Genomic DNA, 22,553 nt, shown 5'->3' with positions numbered 1-22,553 from the left:
AATTTCCTGAACATGACACTGTACTCCAATAGTTTGTTTGATGTGTTTGATGTTTGATGTTGTCAAACAGTTTAATATGGACCAAACTCTCTGTTCTGAAGGCAAAAGGGGGTCCAATCCTCGAGGCAAGTATAATGAATGGATGGTGAGTGTATACGTGGTGGCAAGCCCAGTATGTTGGTCAGAATACTACTATAGAAATAATGTTTAGTTTTTCATGAGAAAAACAAAGTATTTTCCATTTGTAACAGCTCCTCCTGCAGGGCCTTGCCATCAACTGTTCCTAAATGATGCCTCAGCACTATGACACGCAGTTTACCTCTCCTTCCATTTAAACCACTCGTACTAGACACAGATTTCACCTGACGCTTAAATGCAAGCTGCCGGAAAACATACTTGCAGACAACATTAGGATGTCATTATGAGAACACGTGTAGATAAACTGTTTCCGCAGAGCTAAATTGATCACAGCTATAAATAGATACTGACAAATAGGAACAGAATAGCAGCCCCCTAGATGGTACTGTGCTAGCCTTTGTCAGTGTCTTGCAAGAGATGCTGCGAGGGAGTGTGTAGTTTGTGTAGGAGGGTCAGAGTGTGTGTGATTTGTTAGTGGCTGTACTTTCTTGACTTATCAGGAGTTTTTTAGGTCATTTCGACCAAGGTTGGCTCTTACTCATTTGTAAAGCACCAGACAGATGTGCAAGGAGGAAGGGAAAAGGGAAGGAGAAAAGAAAGGAAAGGGAGGAGGAAAGAATAGAAGGAAGCAAAGATGAAGGGAAGGAGGGAGTATACCACTATTAGCCCCATCTGGCTGTGTGATCAGTGAAGAGGAGGAATGCAGGGCTTGGTAAAAACAAGCTGAAAAAAAAAAAAAACACAAGGGGAGACAGAAAGGAGAAAAAGCCGTGCACAAGTCAGAGTAATTAGGCTATCAGCCATGCAGCGTTATGCATGTCCGCTGTCTCTGAGATGGTGAATGTTGTCGCTGAAGGGAGGACGCACTCGCATGCAGACTGCTATATCTGATACGTCGTCAGCTTCGGGGCAGCAACATTATTTACGCGCTTTGGAAGAATTCATAGCATTCCTGAACTGTTGATATAAAAACAATCATCATTTCTGGAGCAGCCTTGAGTGAGAATGCACGCTTGACCTGAACACAATCCATCTCCGACTTTTGCAATTCTTGCACGAGTGCGCGCATTGCGAGGAGAGCGACTAAAGTCGTGAAGCGTCTAAAAGCCTGCCTTCAAATAGCGTATTCAAGTCAAACAAACAGAGAAAAACATGCCGACAGTCATACTAATAAACATGCCTATCGTGGCATCCACAACTGTGCAAAAACACAATGTACAAGTAACATAAATGTTCCAAAAGAAAATTGAAAACACAGATACGGTGAGGCATTTTGGAGATAGTCAGGGGTCACCGAGTACGTCATCTTCCTTGTGGGGACAAAGTGGAGAGCAGTTTGACAGAACGAGCTGCCAAATGCCTCCAGGCATAAACTCTGGATGAAAGAATGCTAACAGTCAAGTGCTCTTGTCGTGCAAGTCATCCAGTCTTGTGTTTGGGTTTTCAAACGGCTGCTGCTTTCAATCTGCATTTTCCCCCACGCGGAGGCATTTAATCTGGTGACACATTCAAATGTCAGGAGAAAGGGATCAGGTGGGGCAGTAAAAGGGCAGAATAACACTTCCATGCATCAATGACACCCGTTCATCTCCTGATAAACCCACGTCTCACTAGACAATGCATAAGAGAAGACCTCGTCTTTAACAAATGGGCCGCTGTCCAAAGGCTGTGAAGCATTTAAATAAAATTTACCTGCACAGGCCAACTGACATGCATGATTTAGACTAGACATTCTGTAATATTTACACTGTTTTAGTGTGAGCAAAACATTCAGGGGATGGATAAGCTGAGGGGAAAGCAAAACAACTTAATAGAGAATTTGGGTCAATAACATAGGGTTTTAGTGTGAATTATATGGCCAGCCATAAGAATAAACACGGTCTCTATCCAGCAGCTTCAGGGACATGAGCTGAGAGAGAGAGCGAGAGAGCGAGAGAGAGAGAGCGAGAGAGAGAGATAAAGAGAGAGCGAGAGAGCGAGAGAGAGAGAGAAAGAGAGAGCGAGAGAGCGAGAGAGCGAGAGAGAGAGAGCGAGAGAGAGAGATAAAGAGAGAGCGAGAGAGCGAGAGAGAGAGAGAGAGAGAGAGAGCGAGAGAGCGAGAGAGAGAGAGAAAGCTTCCCACATTACCCGACCTGGAGACTCGAGGGCCGTGGGGACAGTGCCACTGTAAGCATGAACACACTGTGAGCCTGCCAAAGTCTGGCCAAGAATATCAAACAGGAACTTGACCAATGTCTGACTCCTAACCTTGAACTAACAGTCTTTAAAGTGCACTGTCTGAACAGAGGAAGGATAATTTTTACCCAAAGTTTGGCTTGTAGTGCAAAAGGAAAGGTTTTTTCCCCATAGTGACAAATCTGCATCATTGATTAAAGTGTGCTTAGACTCTGACTCAAATGAAAACAAAAAATAGAAACTCATTTATCTTTGAATCATTTTATATCAAAATTGCAAAAATTCCTGCTTAGGAGACTCTTTCAAGACTGTTACAGTGGAAAATATTTGAAAACTTGGAAAACCTTTTCTCATGCAACAATGGTACTGGACTGTTACACTTTATTGCAACAAATCAAACTTCGTCTCCAGTGTGGTTCTCATGCAGGATTATGAGATTACGGCAGTTCAAGTGAAGGTCATTCATCTAAATGGGCGATCGTGGCTCAAGAGTTGGGAGTTTGCCTTGTAATCGGAAGGTTGCTGGTTCGAGCCCCGGCTTGGACAGTCTCGGTCGTTGTGTCCTTGGGCAAGACACTTCACCTGTTGCCTACTGGTGGTGGTCAGAGGGCCCGGTGGCGCCAGTGTCCGGCAGCCTCGCCCTGTCAGTGCGCCCCAGGGTGGCTGTGGCTACAATGTAGCTTGCCATCACCAGTGTGTGAATGGGTGGATGACTGGTTGTGTAAAGTGCTTTGGGGTCCTTAGGGACTAGTAAAGCGCATTTACCATTTAAATGTGTGGTTTATAAAGCCTCTCATTTATACAATAGGTGCCTTTTAGGTGAGCATTCATCACAGCTTTATTACACAATTGTGGAAAGTCCTGCAGAAGGCTTACTAAAGCAGTATTACTCAGGACAAGATAAATGACATGCTCTTGTTGTTCTATGGGTTCTGAAAACCAGGAACACATCTTTACACAATTTTGAAAATATTTAGTCAACGGATCAAGAAATGATTAAACTGTGAGACCTCACCTATCTGAAGTGAGGACTACAATATCATTTGATTTATTTTTGTGTTGGAGATGCTTATGGATAGACTTTGCTGCTTTCTGATGGTGCACTTATGTAATGAACTAAGACAAAAGCCTTCTAGAAACAGCTGGAAGCAACAGCCTGTCCAGACAGGTTAGTCTGAGACTCCTGGATTTTTAAACATTCAATGCAACCATCACTAGCATTTACAGCGGATGGTCTGAAAAAGAGCTTCAGTGGGCGGCAGTCTTTTTGTGAAAATGTCTTGTTGATGCTAGAGGTCAGACTGCTTCGACCTGACAGAAAGGCAACAGCAACTCAAATGATCACTGGTTATAACTAAGAACCTCGAAGCAGATGGACTTCAGATGAACAATAAACGGAGGCTCCACTGGCTCACCAAAATTGGACAAGAGATCCAGGTCTGGTCTTGATTTTCGCTGCATCATCTGAATGATAGGGTCAGAATTTGGTGTAAACAATGACACACAACATCCATCCTGCTTTGTATCAACAGTGAAGGCCTTTGTCATGGTGTAATGGTGTGGGGGATATTTTCTTGGCCTACTTTGGTCTCCTTAATTCAGAGGTTGGCAACCTGTGGCTGGTGAGCTATGGGTTATAATTAGGGTTAACTGTAACCCAATTAGTACATATACTATATGTGTTAATTTATTCTCTCCCATTACATCTGTCTTCCGTCAACTGCCTGTGTTTCTACAAAGGCTCCTTTGATGTTGAAGGCTGCCGACGCCTGCTTTAGTACCAACTGAGCATTGTTTACCACAAGCTACATGAGTATTGTTACTGACCATGTCCACCTCCTGATATCTGCTTCCAGTAGGAAAATGGACCATGTCACGAAGGTCAAAATATTTCAAACTGGTTCCTTGAACATAACAATGAGTTCACTGTAGTCCAATAACCTCCACCATCACCAGATCTCTATCCAAAAGAGCACCCCTGGGATGTGGTGGAACGGGAGATTCACGTCATGAATGTGGAGCCGAGAAACCTGCAGCAACTGTGTGATGCTATCATAAGAAAAGGTATTTTAAGCTAATCCGGCCAAATATGTGCAGGGGCTCTTCAGGCAAACATAACACTAAACAAAAAAAACATGACTAAAGGAAGGAAAACATCAGGAGGAAGGAGACAGTAGCCTTTTTCACACAAGACATTTTGAGCAGTCACTGTAGTAATATTAGTAACAGTTTAATTACTGCATCCACATGATTTACAGCTTTGGCATGCCACAGTGTCTTTATGTGAAAGCAAAGTAAGAGCATCTATCAAAACTCCTACATCATGTTTTTCTAAGCTTGTGTAGGGTTGAGTTTAGATTGGCACTATATGAGGGTTGGGTGACGAATATATATCGACTATCGTTTTTACAAGGACAATTTATTTATTTATTTGCCCATGAGTAAGCTTGCTAATAATGATGGAGCTAATAGAAGCAGTACACAGAAAAAAAATAATAGCGCTGTTTTAACAGCACCCTCTTTCACCTGCGAGCAAATGCACCCTCCTCAGAGTGTGCCCAAATGCTTGTTGATGGACCTGCTAGCCTAGCATACTCAGCCGGATGGTGGACACGTACATGCTCATGCAAGTTAGTCTTGTTTGAGTACTTTACTCGAACTATACGTCTGCACAAGTGGCACACCACTTTGTTTCCTTAAGTTTGCCTCTTTCATCCCAAATTGGCGACTTCATATTATATATTATATATTATATTATTATATTTTTTTAGTGCTGTCAGCGTTAAGGCGCCGTAATCACCGGTTAACAATTAACCCATCTGGAGCGCAGACTGAATCAAAATCCCTGAAATGTCTCTATCAACGTATTTCGGGCAGTTTGTCCAAAGTTCGTTCATTCTGCGCTTCAGATGGGTTGATTGTGTTAAAAATTTTAATCACGTTAATCGTGATGACCGCGTTAACGCTGACAGCCCTAATGTTTTTTACGGAAATTAGTCTGTCCATGTTCGGACTTCTTCTGTGTTGTAAACGTGCAAATCAGTCCGTGCATGATTACATTGTTCCACCCATCAAAAGGTCTGTGCATGCAAGAATATATCGCCCATCGTCGATTATCGGACTGACGATTGTCAGTTGGAAATTTTTTACATATCGCCCAACCCTACACTATATCAGAGATGGACCGATCCGATATTGGGTATCGGTATCAAAAATACTTTTTGATACAAGATTTTTCTTAGTTGCATACACAAATGTGTAAATAATGAATAAAAATATTAAACATATACAGAAACATGTGAAACAGGGTATGGAAATCAATTGTGAGATATCAGATCATGCATGCCTCACAGTCCCCACCCAAAAGGACAGCTGCTGCCATGCTCCATTACCAAGCTTTGTTTTTCTCACATTTCCACTGCATGATCCTTGTTTTATTAAACCAGAGATTACAGACATTTTTGGCAGATTCCTTCGTGACCTCACTTTACTTTTCCCCCTTTGGACGAAACACAGCTCAGTGCTGTTATTAATTCCAATCATCTGTAAACAACAAAGAAAAATGGCTTTCTCTAAATGTCTTTACTTCTAACAAGCTGTCTGTGCCACAAAAGGCATTATTTTTAATCTTCTAACTGAAAAGGGAGGAAATCGCTGCAGTGTGTGGTAACTGTGACTTATGATCAGTTAACATAGTTGAGACAGAAACCACTTTGTAACGAGAAGTAATTTTACATGAGCGACTCTGAGAGAAAATGATGAAGTTTCAGTCCTGGGGGTTTTGAAGAGAAACGAGAAAAACAACAAATATCAAACAAAGTTACATCAGCCTGTGGCATGTGAACTGAATAAGTCATGTGGTGGCACAGAGCAGGCCAGTTCCCAGTCCAGCCCATCAGGGTACGGCACTGGTATCCAACAAAAAGCCAGTGTGGACAGTTGTGTCTGTTCCTATAGCAACAAGTAAGCTGCAAGAACATAGTTGTGGTTGATTAGATGATTTGGAAACCAAAGGCCACGGCTGGCTTTAAAATACTGTGTGCTTCTAGCAGGGGTCGAAAAGTCAAGTAAGCAGTTCTTTCTCTGGTTATTCCCTGTGTAGAAACTTCTCTATTGTGAAGGCAATGTTAAGTTAAGGTCAACTACCACTTGAAACTCTTGGGCTGCCAGTAAAATTGATGATTGAGAGGTGTGTGGTGTGGGTGATGGGAAAAAATAAAGTTTACTGACATGGACAAGCATGTAACAGACGCTGTATCCAGCTTGTGGTTACATTTTGACTGACATGCATCTCACTACCAAAATATCTTCAATAAAACTAAGTCAAAGCTGATATATCTGCATTTTATTAGTCGAAATCCACTGTTACTGCACTTCACTGTTTATGCATTATCACATTTGCGGTGGCAGTTAGGGCAGGGCGAAGACAAGGGAAATGGTTAACAGTTCAGTTCCTTAAACCAGCTGTGCACACAAGCCCATCTACAATTCACAACAGCCAGCAAGAAACCAAAACACAGAGAAATTCACAAAACCTCCACAGTGGAATTACAGACAGTGATGGTCCAAAATACTGACAGAAACTGCCCAGTTTAATGTAATCCCCAGAGCTGATCTGTTCAACAGGAGTCAATGCTCGCAGGTTCAGTTTGATGAGATTTAGGAGCAACATATTTAACATGTTTAGGCTGACAGGTTTAAAAGAGTCCAGTCCGGTACCATCTGTCAATGCGCTGATAAGCTCAAAACAATAATTGATCTAAGATTGTTTTAAATATTTAGAGACAGTAGTTTCACTTATTAAACTAGAGTATATGCATGGCTAGAAACCACAGGGGATAAGTGAATATTTGCATACAGCTGTGTGGAAAAATAAAGTTCACAGGTATCAATGCAGTCATGTGAAAACCTAAGCACACTCCTTGATAGATTATATTGTAAAACCACCTTTAGCAACAATAGCTTTCAACGTGGTTGCAAAACAAGCCCAGATAATCAAATCACCCCTCCACCACCGTGCTTAGCAGTGGGTAGGTGTTTCTGCTGATATGATGGATTTCTCCATTTTGGTCTAACTGTCCAAAGGACATTGTTCCAGAGATCTTGTGGTTTCTTCAGATGCACTTTTGTAAACCGAAGTCGTGCTACTACACAATATTGCCAACAGTATTTTTTCTTCTGCCTTCACAAGCTTATGAATTCAAGTGACATGCCATTCTTAATATAATCTTATGATCTTTAATATGATATTGGCCCTCGCCTTGCAGCTATACCAGCTTCAACTCTTCTGGGAAGGCTTTCTACAAGGTTTAGGACTGCGTTTATGGTCATTTTTGACGATTCTTCCAGAAGTGCACTTGTGAGATAAGATGCCGATGTTCGATGAGAAGGCCTGGTCTCCATTAATTCATCCCAAAATTGTTCTATCGGGTTGAGGTCAGCGTTCTGTGCAGGCCATTCAAGTTCTTCGACACCAAACTCACTCATCCATTTATGAACCTTGCTTTGTGTATTAGTGCCAAGTCATGTTGAAACAGGAAGGGGCCATCCCCAAACTGTTCATTCGTCACTCCAGAGATCACGTCTCACTGCCCTAGATTCCAGCGGTGGGGTGCTTTGCACCACTGCATCCCACACTTTGCATTGTGCTTGGTGATATGAGGCTTGAATGCAGCTTACTTACTATATTAATTCTTATCGAAGCATCAAAGGTTTGCCTAGTTCTTCACAGGACCGCAGAAAGCCTGGGGAAACTTTCTTTTTCACATAAAAAAGTTAAACTGATCCCTTAGACGATATAGATGGCATTGAGAAAACAGGTGGAGCAAAAGATTTACATTCATGGCACACACTTCTATGCTTTGATAGAATTATTATTTCCTTACCCTGTAAAATGCTGTTGACAGGGGCAGCAGTGCAGCAGCCACCGTGAACTCCTCAGAGGTGGAGCAGTCCTGCGGGGTGAAAAGTAAGAGAGAAGTGAGAACAGGGCAGGAAACAAAGCATGGTGCGAAACTTGGAGAGAACATCTTTTCAACCCTACTATCATCAGATTTGATAACTTTGTGGGAAAATATTTTATGATGTCAACACAATTTTAAATTGCACGACAACAGCAGAAACATGGTCTTTGAGGGCTCTGCTGATCAACAGCTACAAATTAGCAATGCAGAAATGTGACTTTGGGAGAACTTTGGGTGGCAAAGAATCCATCTTCAGCATTTCTAACATCCTGTTACATGAAGACACTGTTCTGTTAAATGTCAGGGCAAATCTCAAAACCAGGCCTGCCAAATCCCCTCACTCTGCTCTTTTGTACCATTATGACATATGCTTTCAATCTTCTTATATAATTCCTGCCTTGACACGACTTTCAGTGTGTCCCAGTCTTCAATTTATTGATATTGATTCAGCTAGACTGCCATACAAGGCTAATTTAAAAAAAAAAAAAAATCACAAAATGTTGCGTAAAGTGCAGTTATTTTGGCCACAAAACGCTGCAACCATTAATCAAGTATCCACGACCAGCCAGAAAGCAAATTCAATTTTCTTTTTTTACAGGTGTTTTTTTTATTTCAAAAGGGATTGGTTGAAAATATTCCCTCGTTGACATTTACACACCATTCCAATGAGTCTCTGTATCTGAGACTGTTTCAGGTCAGAGAGGCGGTGCTTAACAGTGCTTTTAAAAGGATGGCATTAAGACAAAAATCACTACACCGGAGGCTGAAGGTGGGAGGCGCTTAGGGGCCCAAACTAAACTTTTCTTACACAGACCATAGAAAACAATGGGGAACAAAAGAAAAAGAGTCGAGTTGGACTCAAAAGTGCTTCACCCACAGGAAATTGGTACTTATGTGCAGTAAGCTTTGTTGGGATTTATTCGTTGAACTCTGCAAATGAAAACAGCCAGAGGAAACTTGATTTAAGACCATGTACAAACAACAGCACTGATTCTGACCTTGTGCTGCACCGGATAACCCCGAGTCATTAAAAAAAACCAAAAAAAAAAACCCTGTATGACAAATGTTTTCATATTTAATGTATTGGTTTTGGACCAACATCACATGAAAATGAGACTCTTAAAACCATGACTGTGTTCTTCAAAAACAACATACTATCAGAGTGCTTCATTTTGGAGAGAGAGATAGGCGGTGGAATGCTCCACTTTCTGATAGCGGTCTGTAATGGGGGGCCCTCTTACCGCCACTCCTGAAAATGCGCACAGGCAAGAATGTGCAAAGGGGAGAAAATGCAAAACACATGAAAGCCAATGCCCCCCGTCGACAAAGCAACACAGTTTCTGCTTTAGTTTTCTTGTTGCTAGTTTTTTTTTTTCTTCTTTGGGGCTGTGGTAAAATGTTCCAGCTTACTGGAGCGGCACCAAAGCATTGTTTACCCAGCATCCTTGACAAAGCTGCAGGTCACTGGAGTTCATGGACCCCAGACAAAATAGAACAACAAGTGGAAATGCACAGGCAGAAGAGTGTGACTATGTTACAAATGAGTACTCTTCCAAGGAAAAAAACAGAAATTTAGCGTTGACCAGAGCCTTTTTAACCAAAATGGTCCAAGAATGGCTGGAGGTGGGAAAGGGGAGGGGTTTAGATACTTCACCATATCACCTTTCATATAAAGAAGACTTAATCGGCTTCACTTAAGCCACACTTAACCTCCACCTTAATCTCCTGTGAGCAGACAGAGAAGATAAGTGACAGCTCAAAAGCTTTTGAGGTCGAGTAACAAAGTGAAGAGATAGCAGTGAAATCTCCAGCAGATTAGACTGAATGAGTGCTTGTAGTCCATCAAACACTTGACAAAAAGGTACTGCATTAAGCACTGAGTCATTCTCACAGCGTCCATATGGTTCATGGTGGGGAACTCGTCCTTAACATATGTTATTTGGGTTTTCAAGAACAGAGGGAGAAGAAGCTGTTGCTGTTTGCACGGACACCCTGCAGCCTCCATTTCCTTCCATTATTTACTATGCGTCTAACCTTTTTCCCTCATTCTTTAGCCTGCTGGAGCTATAACAGCGAGGATGACTAACACCGCTATTCTGTTTCAGACACGTATGCACTGGACAAACACAAGGAGGCTGTCAGCATGTGACACAAAACGCTGTAGGATGTGAGCAAACACTAACTTCCTGTGTTAGCACCTTCCAGGAAAGCTGCGGGATGACACTTGCGGCATGCATTTATGAGACTTTCACGGCAGAGGGCAAACAGAGCAGCGCCTGCCTCATAGCCTATTACTGTTAATTGCGTCTGGAATTACGAATAGGAAAAGGAATTAGGCAAAAATAAGCAACATAGCTGACATTTGTGTCACCCGGATGAGCAACAAACAAATTCCATAGTGAAAGCAAGATATCCGATTAGCACTGATGTTTACCTGGCCACACTGGTGCACATCCTTGAGAAACATTTATCCGAACATGGGAATGATACTAAGTACAGATTCCCAGTGACCAGTGAGTTACATAAGGCAGTCCATTAAGACCACTAAGGCAGAGAAGAGGGCATTTTCTCACAGCAAGAGACTAATTTATGAGCTAATTAATATACCAATGTAATCACTAATAACTATTAATGGAAATGTTAAAAGTGATTAAAGTACAGCTGGCAGAAATTAAGCTAGAGTGGGTGGACGGGTGAGGGTAAAGGGTACATCGGTGTTCATCAGCTCAGATGTGGCAACATGCAGTCCATATAGGACAGTTAGATGGAGCTCACCCTCCACCCGACAACAACATCTATACTTAATATGCATTACTGTACACTTTTCCATGTCACACGGTTGAGGTTGGGATCATAAATGACGCATGGACTCTGTGCCGAGGCGATCTCTTCCCATAGACCTCGGACTCTGACACCCTCTCACAGTAAACCTCCATTCAGAGCGTGTCCGTGAGCACCATCATGACGCTGCAGGCCATGAGAGAGCAGAGCACAGAAGGCTAATAATCCTATCAGACAGGAAATGGTTGGAATGCCAGGACCCATCCACGGCAGGGCTTGTTCCCCCACATGGTTTGCGCAACTTTTACTTCTAAATGCTAGAGCATTGACCAGCGCATGCACGCACATGCGCACGCACACTCATATAAACGAGCAATTAACATAAATGCCTCAATAAGGGGGATATTACTCATGGCAGAGAAACAGCAGAGATAAGGCCAACGACAGATGTTTAAACAGGAAAAAATGCACAACTGTAAATTTCTTGCAGACACTCACAGATTGTTAGCACGCCTAACGAGATAGCCAAAGAAAGAAAAGCTAGTTAATACATACTTCCAAGGTACAGTTTCATCTGATTCCAGCACCTCAACCTTTAGCCTACTCTGTGGCGCACGCACTACTCAGCACTTCCTGCTAACTCTTTCAAAGGAAAACTCTGATTGTAACCAGAAAACAGAAAAGTCACACAGCCGCCTGAAGTTGACAGTTTAACGATAAATGTTGTAAGTGGTTTCTTAATGATGATGTCACTGCAAATCAACGTGTCCGATCAACACACGAGCCAGAAATACTGAGGCGGCATGTGGCTGTCATCACGCAAGAAGCATGAACATTTTTTGCAGAATAGGTCACTTTGGCTTTGTGAAGCTCTGAAGGACCTTTGAACACGCACACACAGACACAATCCGGCCTGCCGCGATTTCAGCAAACATGTTTTGTTTATATTCTTTTTAAACATGTTCACGTCTAACATGTGGTTTACAAGAGCAGAACAAATGAAAATCGTGAATATTAGCACGACATGGATGAATGTTTACTTGCTTGTATTGCAGACAGCACTAAAGATACAGATGACCTATTCATTTTCCTAGAACATACCTGTTCAACAGGTTCATTAGTTTGGGTGAAAGAAAATTTTAAGCCCAGGTTTGCAGATTTTGTTCTGATGGTGAAGACCAAATGACGCGTTTGATTTATACTTGAGATAGAATGGAACTAAAGAGGCTGTGCAAACGCGATTTTGGTTTTATAAAGCCTTGGTAAATGCAGACCAGCGATAAAGTCTCTGATCCTGAAAATGAAGACAATCAAACACCAATTGAACGCCAACAAACTACTTTTCTCTTCCCTTTTTTTCGTTCTCGAAAGGCCAAATTCATCAAAACTCCATTTGAACAACTCTGAAGCAACTTACGTCCCTAGAGCAGCAGATGGTGGGATTAATTGGTTTTCTGTTATTTGGGGGGGAATGACTGGAATCTCAAGTTACTCTATAAATGCTGTACTTTTTGACTATTGCTTAAATTTTTAAAATCCCTCAGATGGGTTTATTCACACTAATAAAAAAGGGGAACTACCAATTAAGACCAACTGCTCCGTTTGAGTAAAGCTTTACAGACTTTTTATAAGCTGCAAAAAGAAAACCACACTATGTACTTGCTTTGACAAAGAGCTGAACCACCAGGAGGGCACGAAGAAGACACAAACAAAGTATCCGATTAACAATGAGAAGCATTGTTAGGTCTTATAGGTCATAAGTCTCATGACACAAGGCCAGACTGTTGCAAATAAAGGCAAACTTTATATGGCTTCAAAGTAGATGTGCCTGATCACAGCTTTTACTTTGAAGGTGAACTTTCTCCTATTCCGGTTTGCATAACATTTTTTTTATAGTTTCACCATGGCTTGGAGTGTTTTGCAAGTGTTTGCAGACGGGATGGCATCTTCCATGAAAACCAGCAACTGCAACCTGCTAGAAACAAAACAATCACAAGGCCATTTTAGATGCACCACTGTGTACGTCTTTACGACCAATTTCACGCTAAAACTACCAACAACCACTCACCAACCAGTGATGGGATGCCCACGTTTCCCTAGCAACTGGAGGTTACCAGCAGGCAAGGTCACTTATCGGTCTTCAAACTTGCATGACTGGGTCTTACCGATTCAATTTCACAGCGACTGCAAGCAACATCCATTGAACAACCGCAGTCTATTGGGGAATATGCATTCTTCCCTCGTGACCAGGGTTTACTAAGTGGTCGCCAACATGTCCCTAAGCCTTTGTGAGACCTTAAGCATTACTATCTGACTCTCTACAGCTAATCTTTTAAACTCATAAAGTCTACTTTGTGATACTGAACTAAAATATTTACATGGATCTGAAAAACATTTTCCTGTATATCAGCTTTAGAAAAAGTGCTTTGTTAAAATAAATCTCAATTTTTTGTGGGAATAACACGGTAAGTTTGACATTCACAGTTTGGGGGAGCACTCTGGACGACAGCACTGAGGGTCTCAGTACAATTTCAGATTTGCATTGTAAGGAGGAAAAAAATCCTTCAAATTAATATAAAGTTTTGATAAAATGCATTGCTTTATAAATTCTGAAGCAAGGCCACATAGTCTCTAAGCCATCAGGTTTGTGTAGTTCATTCATTATTTACTTATTCAGCATTGATTTTCTTAGAATAACAGAAAAGCTCGTAATCCAAGATGATGTTTAAATTGACTTTTTTGTTAAAAGCAACAGACCAAAACCCAAATCTGGAACAAATAAAGACTTTACAACATTTCTGAACAGTTGATTGATTATCAAAAATTCAGGTATTTAAATTTCTCGATTAGTTGACTGATTGTAGAACGTGACCCCCGCATTGCAGGGGGGAAAAAATTCAGGCTTTTCTAAGGCTGACTGCTTCTTCCTATCTGCATGGAGTATTACTGTGCATGTTTACAGTACAGATGTAACAGTCTGTGACTTATGTTGGCAGGTTTATCTGTCACGTCACTGACCTGAAGGGCACAGTTCATCATACGAATGATGTAGTCAAACTGTTGGTGGTCCAGTATGGCGCGGTTCTGCTGAACATGGAGACTGAGCTCCTCAGTCAGACATTGGCGGGCTGCCTTGCCTTTTAGCGCACGCAGTGCAGCCGGCAGCGTCTGTTAAAGTGAAGAAAGAGGGAAAGAGGGTTTTAGAAAGAAGTAACAGCCCTGTGAAGAGAAGTCAATTAGCACAAGACACAGGAAACTATTAGTAATTTAAAACTGTTAAAAAAACTGAAGACAGGAAACCTTCATTTTATAAAGTATTTGTCAAAAGTGCCATTCACTACAACAACTACAGGAGCACCTACAGTGCTATGAAAATTATTTGCTCTTTCCTGATTTATTATGTTTTTGCAAAGATAAATAAATATAAAATGCCATTTCTTGCAAACCTATCTGGCCCTATGTGAAAAAATAAAATTCAAGCACACTTGGGTTATGCAGCAGGACAATGATCCGAAACACAGCAGCAAGTCCACCTTCGAAGTGGCCTAGTTAAAGCCTGGACTTAGTTTAAACAGGCCCTTCATGTTGGAAAACTGTCCAATGTGGCTGAATTTAAACAAACCTGCAAAGAAGAGCGGATCAAAATTCCTCCACAGTGATGTGAAAGAGTTATTGCAAATGCTTGATTACAGTTTTTGCTGCCAAGGGTGCCGCAACCAATTATTAGGTTTAGAGGATAATTACTTTTCCATTATTTTTACTTATGTTTGATGAGCTGAAACATTTAAATGTAACAGATTTCCAAAAACAAACAACAAAAAAAAAAAAAACAGGAAGAGGATAAACACTTTTGCACAGCACTGTATGTATGTCGAAGACTTACAGGTTCACGGGGTGTTCAGAGAATTCCTGCTATGCATTTTTACCCTGTGCATGCAGATGCAGGTTCAGGTTATATAACTCCTGTATGAAGCTATAAGGATACATAAAACAAATGGCACTCATCCCACTTTAAACACACTGGAGTCATATTGGACTGATTGCTCACCTATGAACTCCTACAGATGAGGCTGTAGTGTCGAATATAACTTTGAGGAAAGATTACTGTGCAGCATAAATACTTGCAGGGACAAACAGATCAGACAGGAATTGATCAATCCCAGTTGTAATTATTGCTTGGCAGCTTAGCCTGGCACAGGGATGCAGAAAGATTGATCACAGGCCTTATTTACTCCTGCTTCTAGGTGTCTGTGTGCCAGCTGGGACATAATAGGACTATAAAGCTAAGGAGAGACCCACTCCTAAACGGCCTGAAGCTCTGGTGTTACCCAAAGCACGGGTGCCTTATGAACTTGTTTAAAGGTAGAAAAATAAACAGTGTGCATCACCTTTTCAGTCTCCAGAGTCTTGTTGTAAAAGATGAATGAGATGCAGTTCCTCACAACCTCCAGCCTGCGAGCGCTGTTAAACACAGAGTAACTCTTTCCCATGATGGATGCTGGAAAAAGCAAACAGATCATTGATGAGTCATTTTAATTAAAAATTTACATGCAAAAACTTTTGTGAAATGTATTTTTTGTGCATAATAAGGTTTTAAAGTGAGTCATACCAACAGGTGGTCCAGCAGGTACTACACACTTTTTCTCAGTTCGTGTAGGAAGAGGTGCGCTGCTGTGTTTTGCTGTACCCTCCTCCATAAGCTTCTCCACCTTTTCTTCATGCAGCACGGGGAAAGGTATCTGGTGCACGCGCAGGTGGGATCCCTCAGATGGCCGAGGCACTTTCTGGAATGCCATGTGGGGGTTTGGGTTCTCCTAACGTACAACAACCAGGAAACAACATGGATTAATGGGACAGATTTGGAGCAACACACGTGCAGAGCAGGCTAAAATGAGGAAATCAGACGTACATGGCACACCAGCACACCAGCACAACAGAGGAAACTTAGCAGTCGGTTGTTGCACGAAGACTTACATTTCTATAAAGTTGCTCGGAGAGCTCCCTGATGTGCTTCTGAAGCTTGGCGGGGTTGACCTCCTCTTCCTTAAAGCTGTCAAAGTCCAAGGCCACCAACTGCAAAGCACACCAACAACAAAGAAAACAAAATGTAAACTAGAAACAGGGTCAGTTGATTGAAAAGGTGTTTATGTACGAGCCTCTCTATTTAAAGTTAAAGGCTAAGGTTTCGGTGGTGCGTCATGGTACAGTACCTCATCAAACAGATCGCAGGCTCGGTAAGGTGGACCCCTCTCTGAGACAAAGCCGGCAAAGGCCATGCCATCCAAAACCTTGGTCAGGAAGTCATTCTCAATGAGGCCTCGCTGGCCCAGGAAGGCAGTCTGGATAATGTCAGATTAGAGCATTCACAATCACAAACCTTGTTCATATGGATTTACTACAGACTGCACAACAAGCAGCCATTTTTAGAACATGATCACAAAATATCTCTGCAAGGGGGACTTTTATATTGTTGCAACGTGGGCAAGTTCTTCAGTGTGCGGAGAAAGGGAAATAAATCCAGTTAGAAATGACTACATGCAAATGAATTTAATTTACTTTACACATAATTATATGTGCCTGTGGCTAGAGGAGATAAAACACAGTTCACTCGAGCCCCCCACCTCCTGCTCCGGGATTCCAGGCGAATAAGCAGAGCTTTAGTTTATAATGCGATCCATGTGGGGTACTTTGAGGGTGATTTGCTGATGGGTTACCACGGAGACACCACAGACACGAACAAACAAAAACCAAAACATCACAAAAATGTAAACCTAATACGTTTCATATGGCTCACTGCCGGATTTGCCCAAGGTTACGGGACTGTGTCCGAAGCTTGGATAAACAAACGGATACCATCAAGGAAGAGTCACGAAGATTCTGTGACACGTTTAAAACAACACGCGTACTCACACATGCGCACACAAACGCACGCATTAGACACCTCTGACAAGTTTATCTGTCAGGTCTTTATGTGCGAGTCCACCCACACTGCTGGCTAAAGGAGCGCGGGCAGATTGATGGAACGTCGTGTTTTCTAGGGAGGAATTGCTTAACGAGTTTAATCAAAAGGTCATATATTGGCAAAAATGCTAATTTTAGCCCCGGGAATTTCATGACCTGGTTTTATTACCTTGTGAAAGTGGATCACGGGTTCAGAATGGATGCGGATGAGCTGCAGGCAGGACCTGTAGCCCTGAAAGAGTTGTGCAAACAACCTGAGAAAGACGGCCCTCACCTCCTTGTCCTGGAACACACACACACACACACACACACACACACACACACACACACACACACACACACACACACACACACACACACACACACACATTACTCATCAAGCAGCTATGCCACAAATGCAGTCTGATAAGGTAATTATACAACAGACATGCTTTTTTTTTTTCCACTTGGGAATGGGTTACTGTCAGTTAGTACCCCCACTCCAACACTAACCTCCCTGTGATAAGAAACCTTTTCTGGGCAGCCTGTCCTCCTCGTGTGGGAAGGAGGAGGACATCACTCCTTGAGACACTGAGGAACTTAAATGAGGCCAAATGTTAACGCCGCTGACTTACCAACAGCTTGAGGTTGGAGGGTGCGGTGCGAGGTGGGGGGAACGCGTTGTCCGCTATCTCCAAATCCGGGTGTAAAACCTAAGAAAATGAATTTAGATTCAGACGATACATTTGTTTTTGTTTATCCCAAGCATTCATGGAAAATAACTTGGAATGATTCCAACATCAACTTAGGGAACGCTGCGGGTGCACAGCGAGTGACCAGGTAATGTGGTAATCAAGAAGTGCCTTATTATTTCATTAGGAAAGCAAACATTTTATTAAACAAAATATAAGAATTAAAGCATTATTTCTCCATATATGTGTAGTGATGTGTTTGTCTTTGTAAAGGATGAAATGACTTCTTGTGCAATCAAAGAGCTCTGCAGCTCCTCCTGCAAAAAACAAAAACATTACCTGATCATCCCTTCAAGTTAGTCTCCCTGTGACTTCTAGGAAACATACGTTGCACTCGGGCAAAGTTCAGTTCACTCCATAAAAGTCTTGCTGTGACTACCTGCATGTGACAGTCTCTGATGGCAACTGGATCATGTTGTCTGTGTCAAAATACACGCCATTTTCAGGAAGAGGAGAGTCTCAGAGTGTGGCCGGAAAAAAAAAATCAAAAAACAAAAATCACGTGGCACAGATCAGATCATCACATCAGATCAAGTGTTCTTCCTCAGCTGTCTCAGGATTTTACAGCCAGTACTGATTCTCCAGTCTGTTGGGGCCCTAAACAAAAATACACCGGGGGCCCGTCCAGCCACAGGTCATCCCCATTCTGTTCTAAATAATGTGACATCACCAATAACAGTCTATAAAACAACAGGTAAAGTGTTACTCAAGAAATGGCAGAAGACAACTGAACTGAAGTGCTAACACTGTAACTACTAGTTTCTATGTTCCTTTAGCCTACTAGCTATGCTAACAAGTCACCTGCTGGTGTTCCAGGTCTGACTCCTGGCTCTGACCTTGTCACATCACAGTGGAGACAGGTGGGGCCCACTTAGGGATGTCACGTGTCTTTTGCTATCCTTGGAAACTGAGGGCACTGCTGTAATGCACCATTTGCCTGCCTTGCTTAAGGCAAGTATTACAGCAGAACAACTCGGTGACCCTAAGGGATGAATCAGGCTGTCAAGCATGTACCTGGATACCCGTCTGACTTGATGAGCTGTCTTCGAGCTGGCTGACATGAGTTGTAGCTCAATCCTTTGCTCAATAACAGCGATCGAAGCTAGCTCAGGTTGTCAGCGTGTGTTCTTTGTGCACGTGTATGTTCCACAATTAAATTGCAAAGCAGGGTTTCTAAGGAGAGATTTAAATGTTGCAAGGAGACGACCTTGAAAGGGTCAGGTATGTTTTTTGCTTTTTTTGGCCGGCATTACGGAACTTTCTGAGCACACTTCGTATACAGAACACAACCCACTTTATTACTCTATTATATAATGGTCAAAGAAAAGGAACTTAAATAATAACTTAAATAATGTGGTTTTAGGTGTTTTTGTGTGCATGTGTGAGTTTGCGTTTGGGCTCACCAGGGACAGGGTAGACTGTGTTTGGTGTAACAAAGGTTCAGGTAGCAAGGACAGGTGGATACACTCAGGAATCTTTATTGTTCCTCCATCCAGGTCAGCAATGATAACATCCAACTGATCAAAACACACAAAACACTGACAGGTCAGGTGGTTTTACTGCTGCTGGAGGAAGCGCTGTGTGGTAGACATGTCTGATGAGAGTCAAATGCAACCAGCTAAATATAGAGAAATCTTTTAAAACCCAGTGTCCAAAAACAATCTGAAAAAATAAAAATGTAAATTTTGCTGGTCAGTAGACAGAAAAAGTCCTTAAAGCAAGACCTGCTTTGAGGATATCAAAATAAGCCTTTAAAGACTTTAAGTGTCTGTTAATGATTCATTGTTACCTTTTAACAATTTCTAATCTTTAACTTGTGCATGAAGGTAGGACAAATTCCTGGATGTCTGTGACACATCTACACTCACCAGATCCTGGATTTCGTTCTGAAACATGGAGTGCACGCCGATGATGAAGGGCGTAGGTGAACTCAACACCTCCAGCAGTCGCGAAGGTAGAATGGGGATGTAGGGGTAGCTGTATGCACGGACACAAGGAAAACGCACAAATTTACTCGGAAGAAAGATTAAGAAGAATTATGCAACGATTGGTCAACTATGAGCTTAAAATATACTTCCCCGCAGGGAAGAGGATGTGTTTGATTGCACCCAATGATGAAAATGGAGCTCGGATGACTAAACTTATTTCAAGTGATAAGAGTAGCACGGAGGACATTTATACGGAAATTTTAAATGATCATCATCATCATCTACAGGAAACTTGGGCTGTGTCAAAATTGCACTAAACCCCAGATAATTTAAATGTAGAACACTGTGTGTGGACACAGTGTTTCATATCATGTTAATACATAGTGGCTTCTAATTCCACCTGAACAACAGAATTACTCGAGACCACGATTGTGTACCAGTCATCTGAAACGCCCGTTACTTCTGTGCGAGTCCTGTTTTACATTTTCCAGTAACAAAAGGCTTTTTTGAGACGTGTGACTGTGTTTGTGCAAACGTCCAGCAGCTTAAACAGACAAATAAACCGCTGCTGATTTTTGCTGTTCTTGTTGCTGTTGGCAAACTTAGACCAAGCAAACAATGAAGGATACAGGCACACAACGCAAAGGAATGGCAGAGTAGCATCATGGTTTTAGTGCTTTGATTGCTTATTTGTTAATAGGAACTAAATACGCTCGCAGACACTTTATTAGGTACACCTTGCAAGCAAAGAAAGGGATCCCCTCATTTCTTCATTGCATAGATTCTGCAAGTTGCTGAAAACATTTCTCCGAGATTTCGCTCCATGTTGACACGACAGCATCACGCAGTTGCTGCAGATTTGCCGGCTGCTGATGCATGACCACATCTCAAGGTTGCTCTATTGGACTGAGATCTAGTGACAATTATCCTGCTGGAAACGGTCATCAGTAGATGGGCACAGTGTGGTCATGAATGCTGTTCATCTGAATGTTGCTTCAGTGTTCGATGTGGTGTTCTTTTATAACCGCCGCTCACAGGAGACTTCCTCTTTTTCTATAAACCCTAGAGATGGCTGTGTGGGAGAATCTCAGATCAGTAGTTTCTGAAATACTCGGACGATCCCACAGAGCACCAACAACGATGCCATGTCACTTAAATCACCTTTCATCCCCATTCTGATGCTCAGTTTGAATTTCAACAAGTCTACACACCTAAATACACCTAGTTGTATGCCAGCTGATTGGCTGATTAGATATTTACGCTAACAGTGAGTTAAATAGGTATACTTAATAAAGATGAGCAAATATCTCATACTTATAAATATTTATATGTATTAGCATCCTACTACACCAAATTAGATCGACTTGATGTTGGTACTTTCACATAAAGACACGGTGGCACGCCATGGCTGGAAATCATGTGGATGTAGTCGTTAAACTGTTACTAATATTACTACAATGATGGCTCAAGACGTCTTCTGTGAAAAAGGCTTACTGTCTCCTTCCTCCTGACGTCTTCCTTCCTTTTGCATGTTTTGTTGTTTAGTGTTATGTTTGAGAACCCCTGAACCCATTTGGCCGGATTAGCTTAAAATACCCTTTCTTACAAGATATGTTTCACAAGGGAGAGTGATGAACAAATGTATGGGAGAAAGGGAAGGAGGTTATTAACCGCATACATCTGAGTCATTTCAAGCAAACGAACAAAAAAAAAGAGGTTAAAGAAGGTTAAATTGTGTGACTTTAAAAGGTGATCTAATGTGGTGCAGAAAACTGTTTTTACAGAAATGAATGAAAAATTAACAAAGTTAATGATCAGTCAGATCACAAGCCAAGAAAGTCACAACTGCAGTCAATGGAAAGTCACATGAGATTCTGTCTCATCCAGCCATATCAAACACATACTCACCTGTATTTAAGAGGAAACATGAGGGCTTCCAGGGCGCGGCATGCCTCTCCAAGCCGCTGGTAGCTGGTGGAGTGGAATAAGACCTTATGTTCTGTCAAAACTGCACAGAACAGGCTAAGAACATTTTGGATTCCTGAAATGACAAAAAACAAACCAAACCCCAACAGAGAATGAAATAAATGAGGTATTTGCTGGAATGTGACGTCCACATTTTCCAGATCATTCATCTAAAATTGATTTGTGAAGGCCTTTCAGACTTCGACAACAGATTACAGCAAACAATGTGCACTTGGAAGTTCTCTGATAACCATAAACGCTTCAAGACGGATCACTGAAATTCTAAGGAAACAATATTCTGTACGCTCGTTCCTGTCAGGCGGAACAACGTGAAGAATGTTAATATAGAAAGTTCAGGACTTCATCTCATTGAAATTTGCTCCGGCTGTGATGGAAAAGTACAGAATGACTTCAGAGGGCATGAAAGGAGAACGCAAAACACTGACAGCAGTGTAGCCAAGACCACTTAAGGCTTTGTATGCAAGAGCAAATACTTTAGCATCAGTTCTGTAGAAGACTACAACACAATGTGGTTCTGCTCTTGCTGAAGTTGTAAAAATTTTATTGCACGCTACCAAAAAAACTTTTTGGGAAGTGCAATTAAAAAAAGAAGAAGAGTGTTACAGTAATGCAGGCTGACTTGTGCCAGTTCTTCGATTAGTATTACCTCTTTGTTTTATCACCTCCTGTCTAAATGAAGCTACCACAGTCTGTCTTTGTATGTGGGCACTGCACTCTCTGTTTACTATACACACAGAGCAAACGTATGCAGATGGGAACACTGAGCTAAATTTATATATTCAAATAAATGCATAATTGAAAATACAATGTTTTTAAAAATATGAATACTTTGAACTAAACTGAAAGGGCAAATTCACTTTTGTTTATATTTCTTAGCTTGTATTATTATT

General features: G+C 41.7%; 1 protein-coding gene across 2 annotated transcripts in view; it reads right to left on the bottom strand.

Moving 5' to 3' along the window:
- The window catches only part of sbf2 (SET binding factor 2), a 103,868-nt gene that overhangs the window by 34,166 nt on the left and 47,149 nt on the right, over positions 1–22,553 (bottom strand). For both annotated transcript variants that reach the window (XM_006780170.3, XM_006780171.3), the window contains exons 7-17: positions 21,586–21,718; positions 19,618–19,726; positions 19,153–19,266; positions 17,633–17,710; positions 17,188–17,301; positions 16,268–16,396; positions 16,032–16,130; positions 15,667–15,871; positions 15,446–15,555; positions 14,076–14,225; positions 8,199–8,267 (exon numbers count right to left, since the gene is read on the bottom strand). In XM_006780170.3, the coding sequence (XP_006780233.2) occupies positions 8,199–8,267; positions 14,076–14,225; positions 15,446–15,555; positions 15,667–15,871; positions 16,032–16,130; positions 16,268–16,396; positions 17,188–17,301; positions 17,633–17,710; positions 19,153–19,266; positions 19,618–19,726; positions 21,586–21,718 (1,310 nt within the window). The remainder of the gene's footprint in view (positions 1–8,198; positions 8,268–14,075; positions 14,226–15,445; positions 15,556–15,666; positions 15,872–16,031; positions 16,131–16,267; positions 16,397–17,187; positions 17,302–17,632; positions 17,711–19,152; positions 19,267–19,617; positions 19,727–21,585; positions 21,719–22,553) is intronic.

The sequence above is a fragment of the Neolamprologus brichardi genome, chromosome 1 (assembly GCF_056152115.1).
Source record: "Neolamprologus brichardi isolate AB-2024 chromosome 1, ASM5615211v1, whole genome shotgun sequence".
Lineage (NCBI taxonomy): Eukaryota > Metazoa > Chordata > Actinopteri > Cichliformes > Cichlidae > Neolamprologus > Neolamprologus brichardi.
The sequence above is the reverse complement of the archived record's forward strand: the minus strand, read 5'-3'. Positions and strand labels throughout refer to the sequence as shown.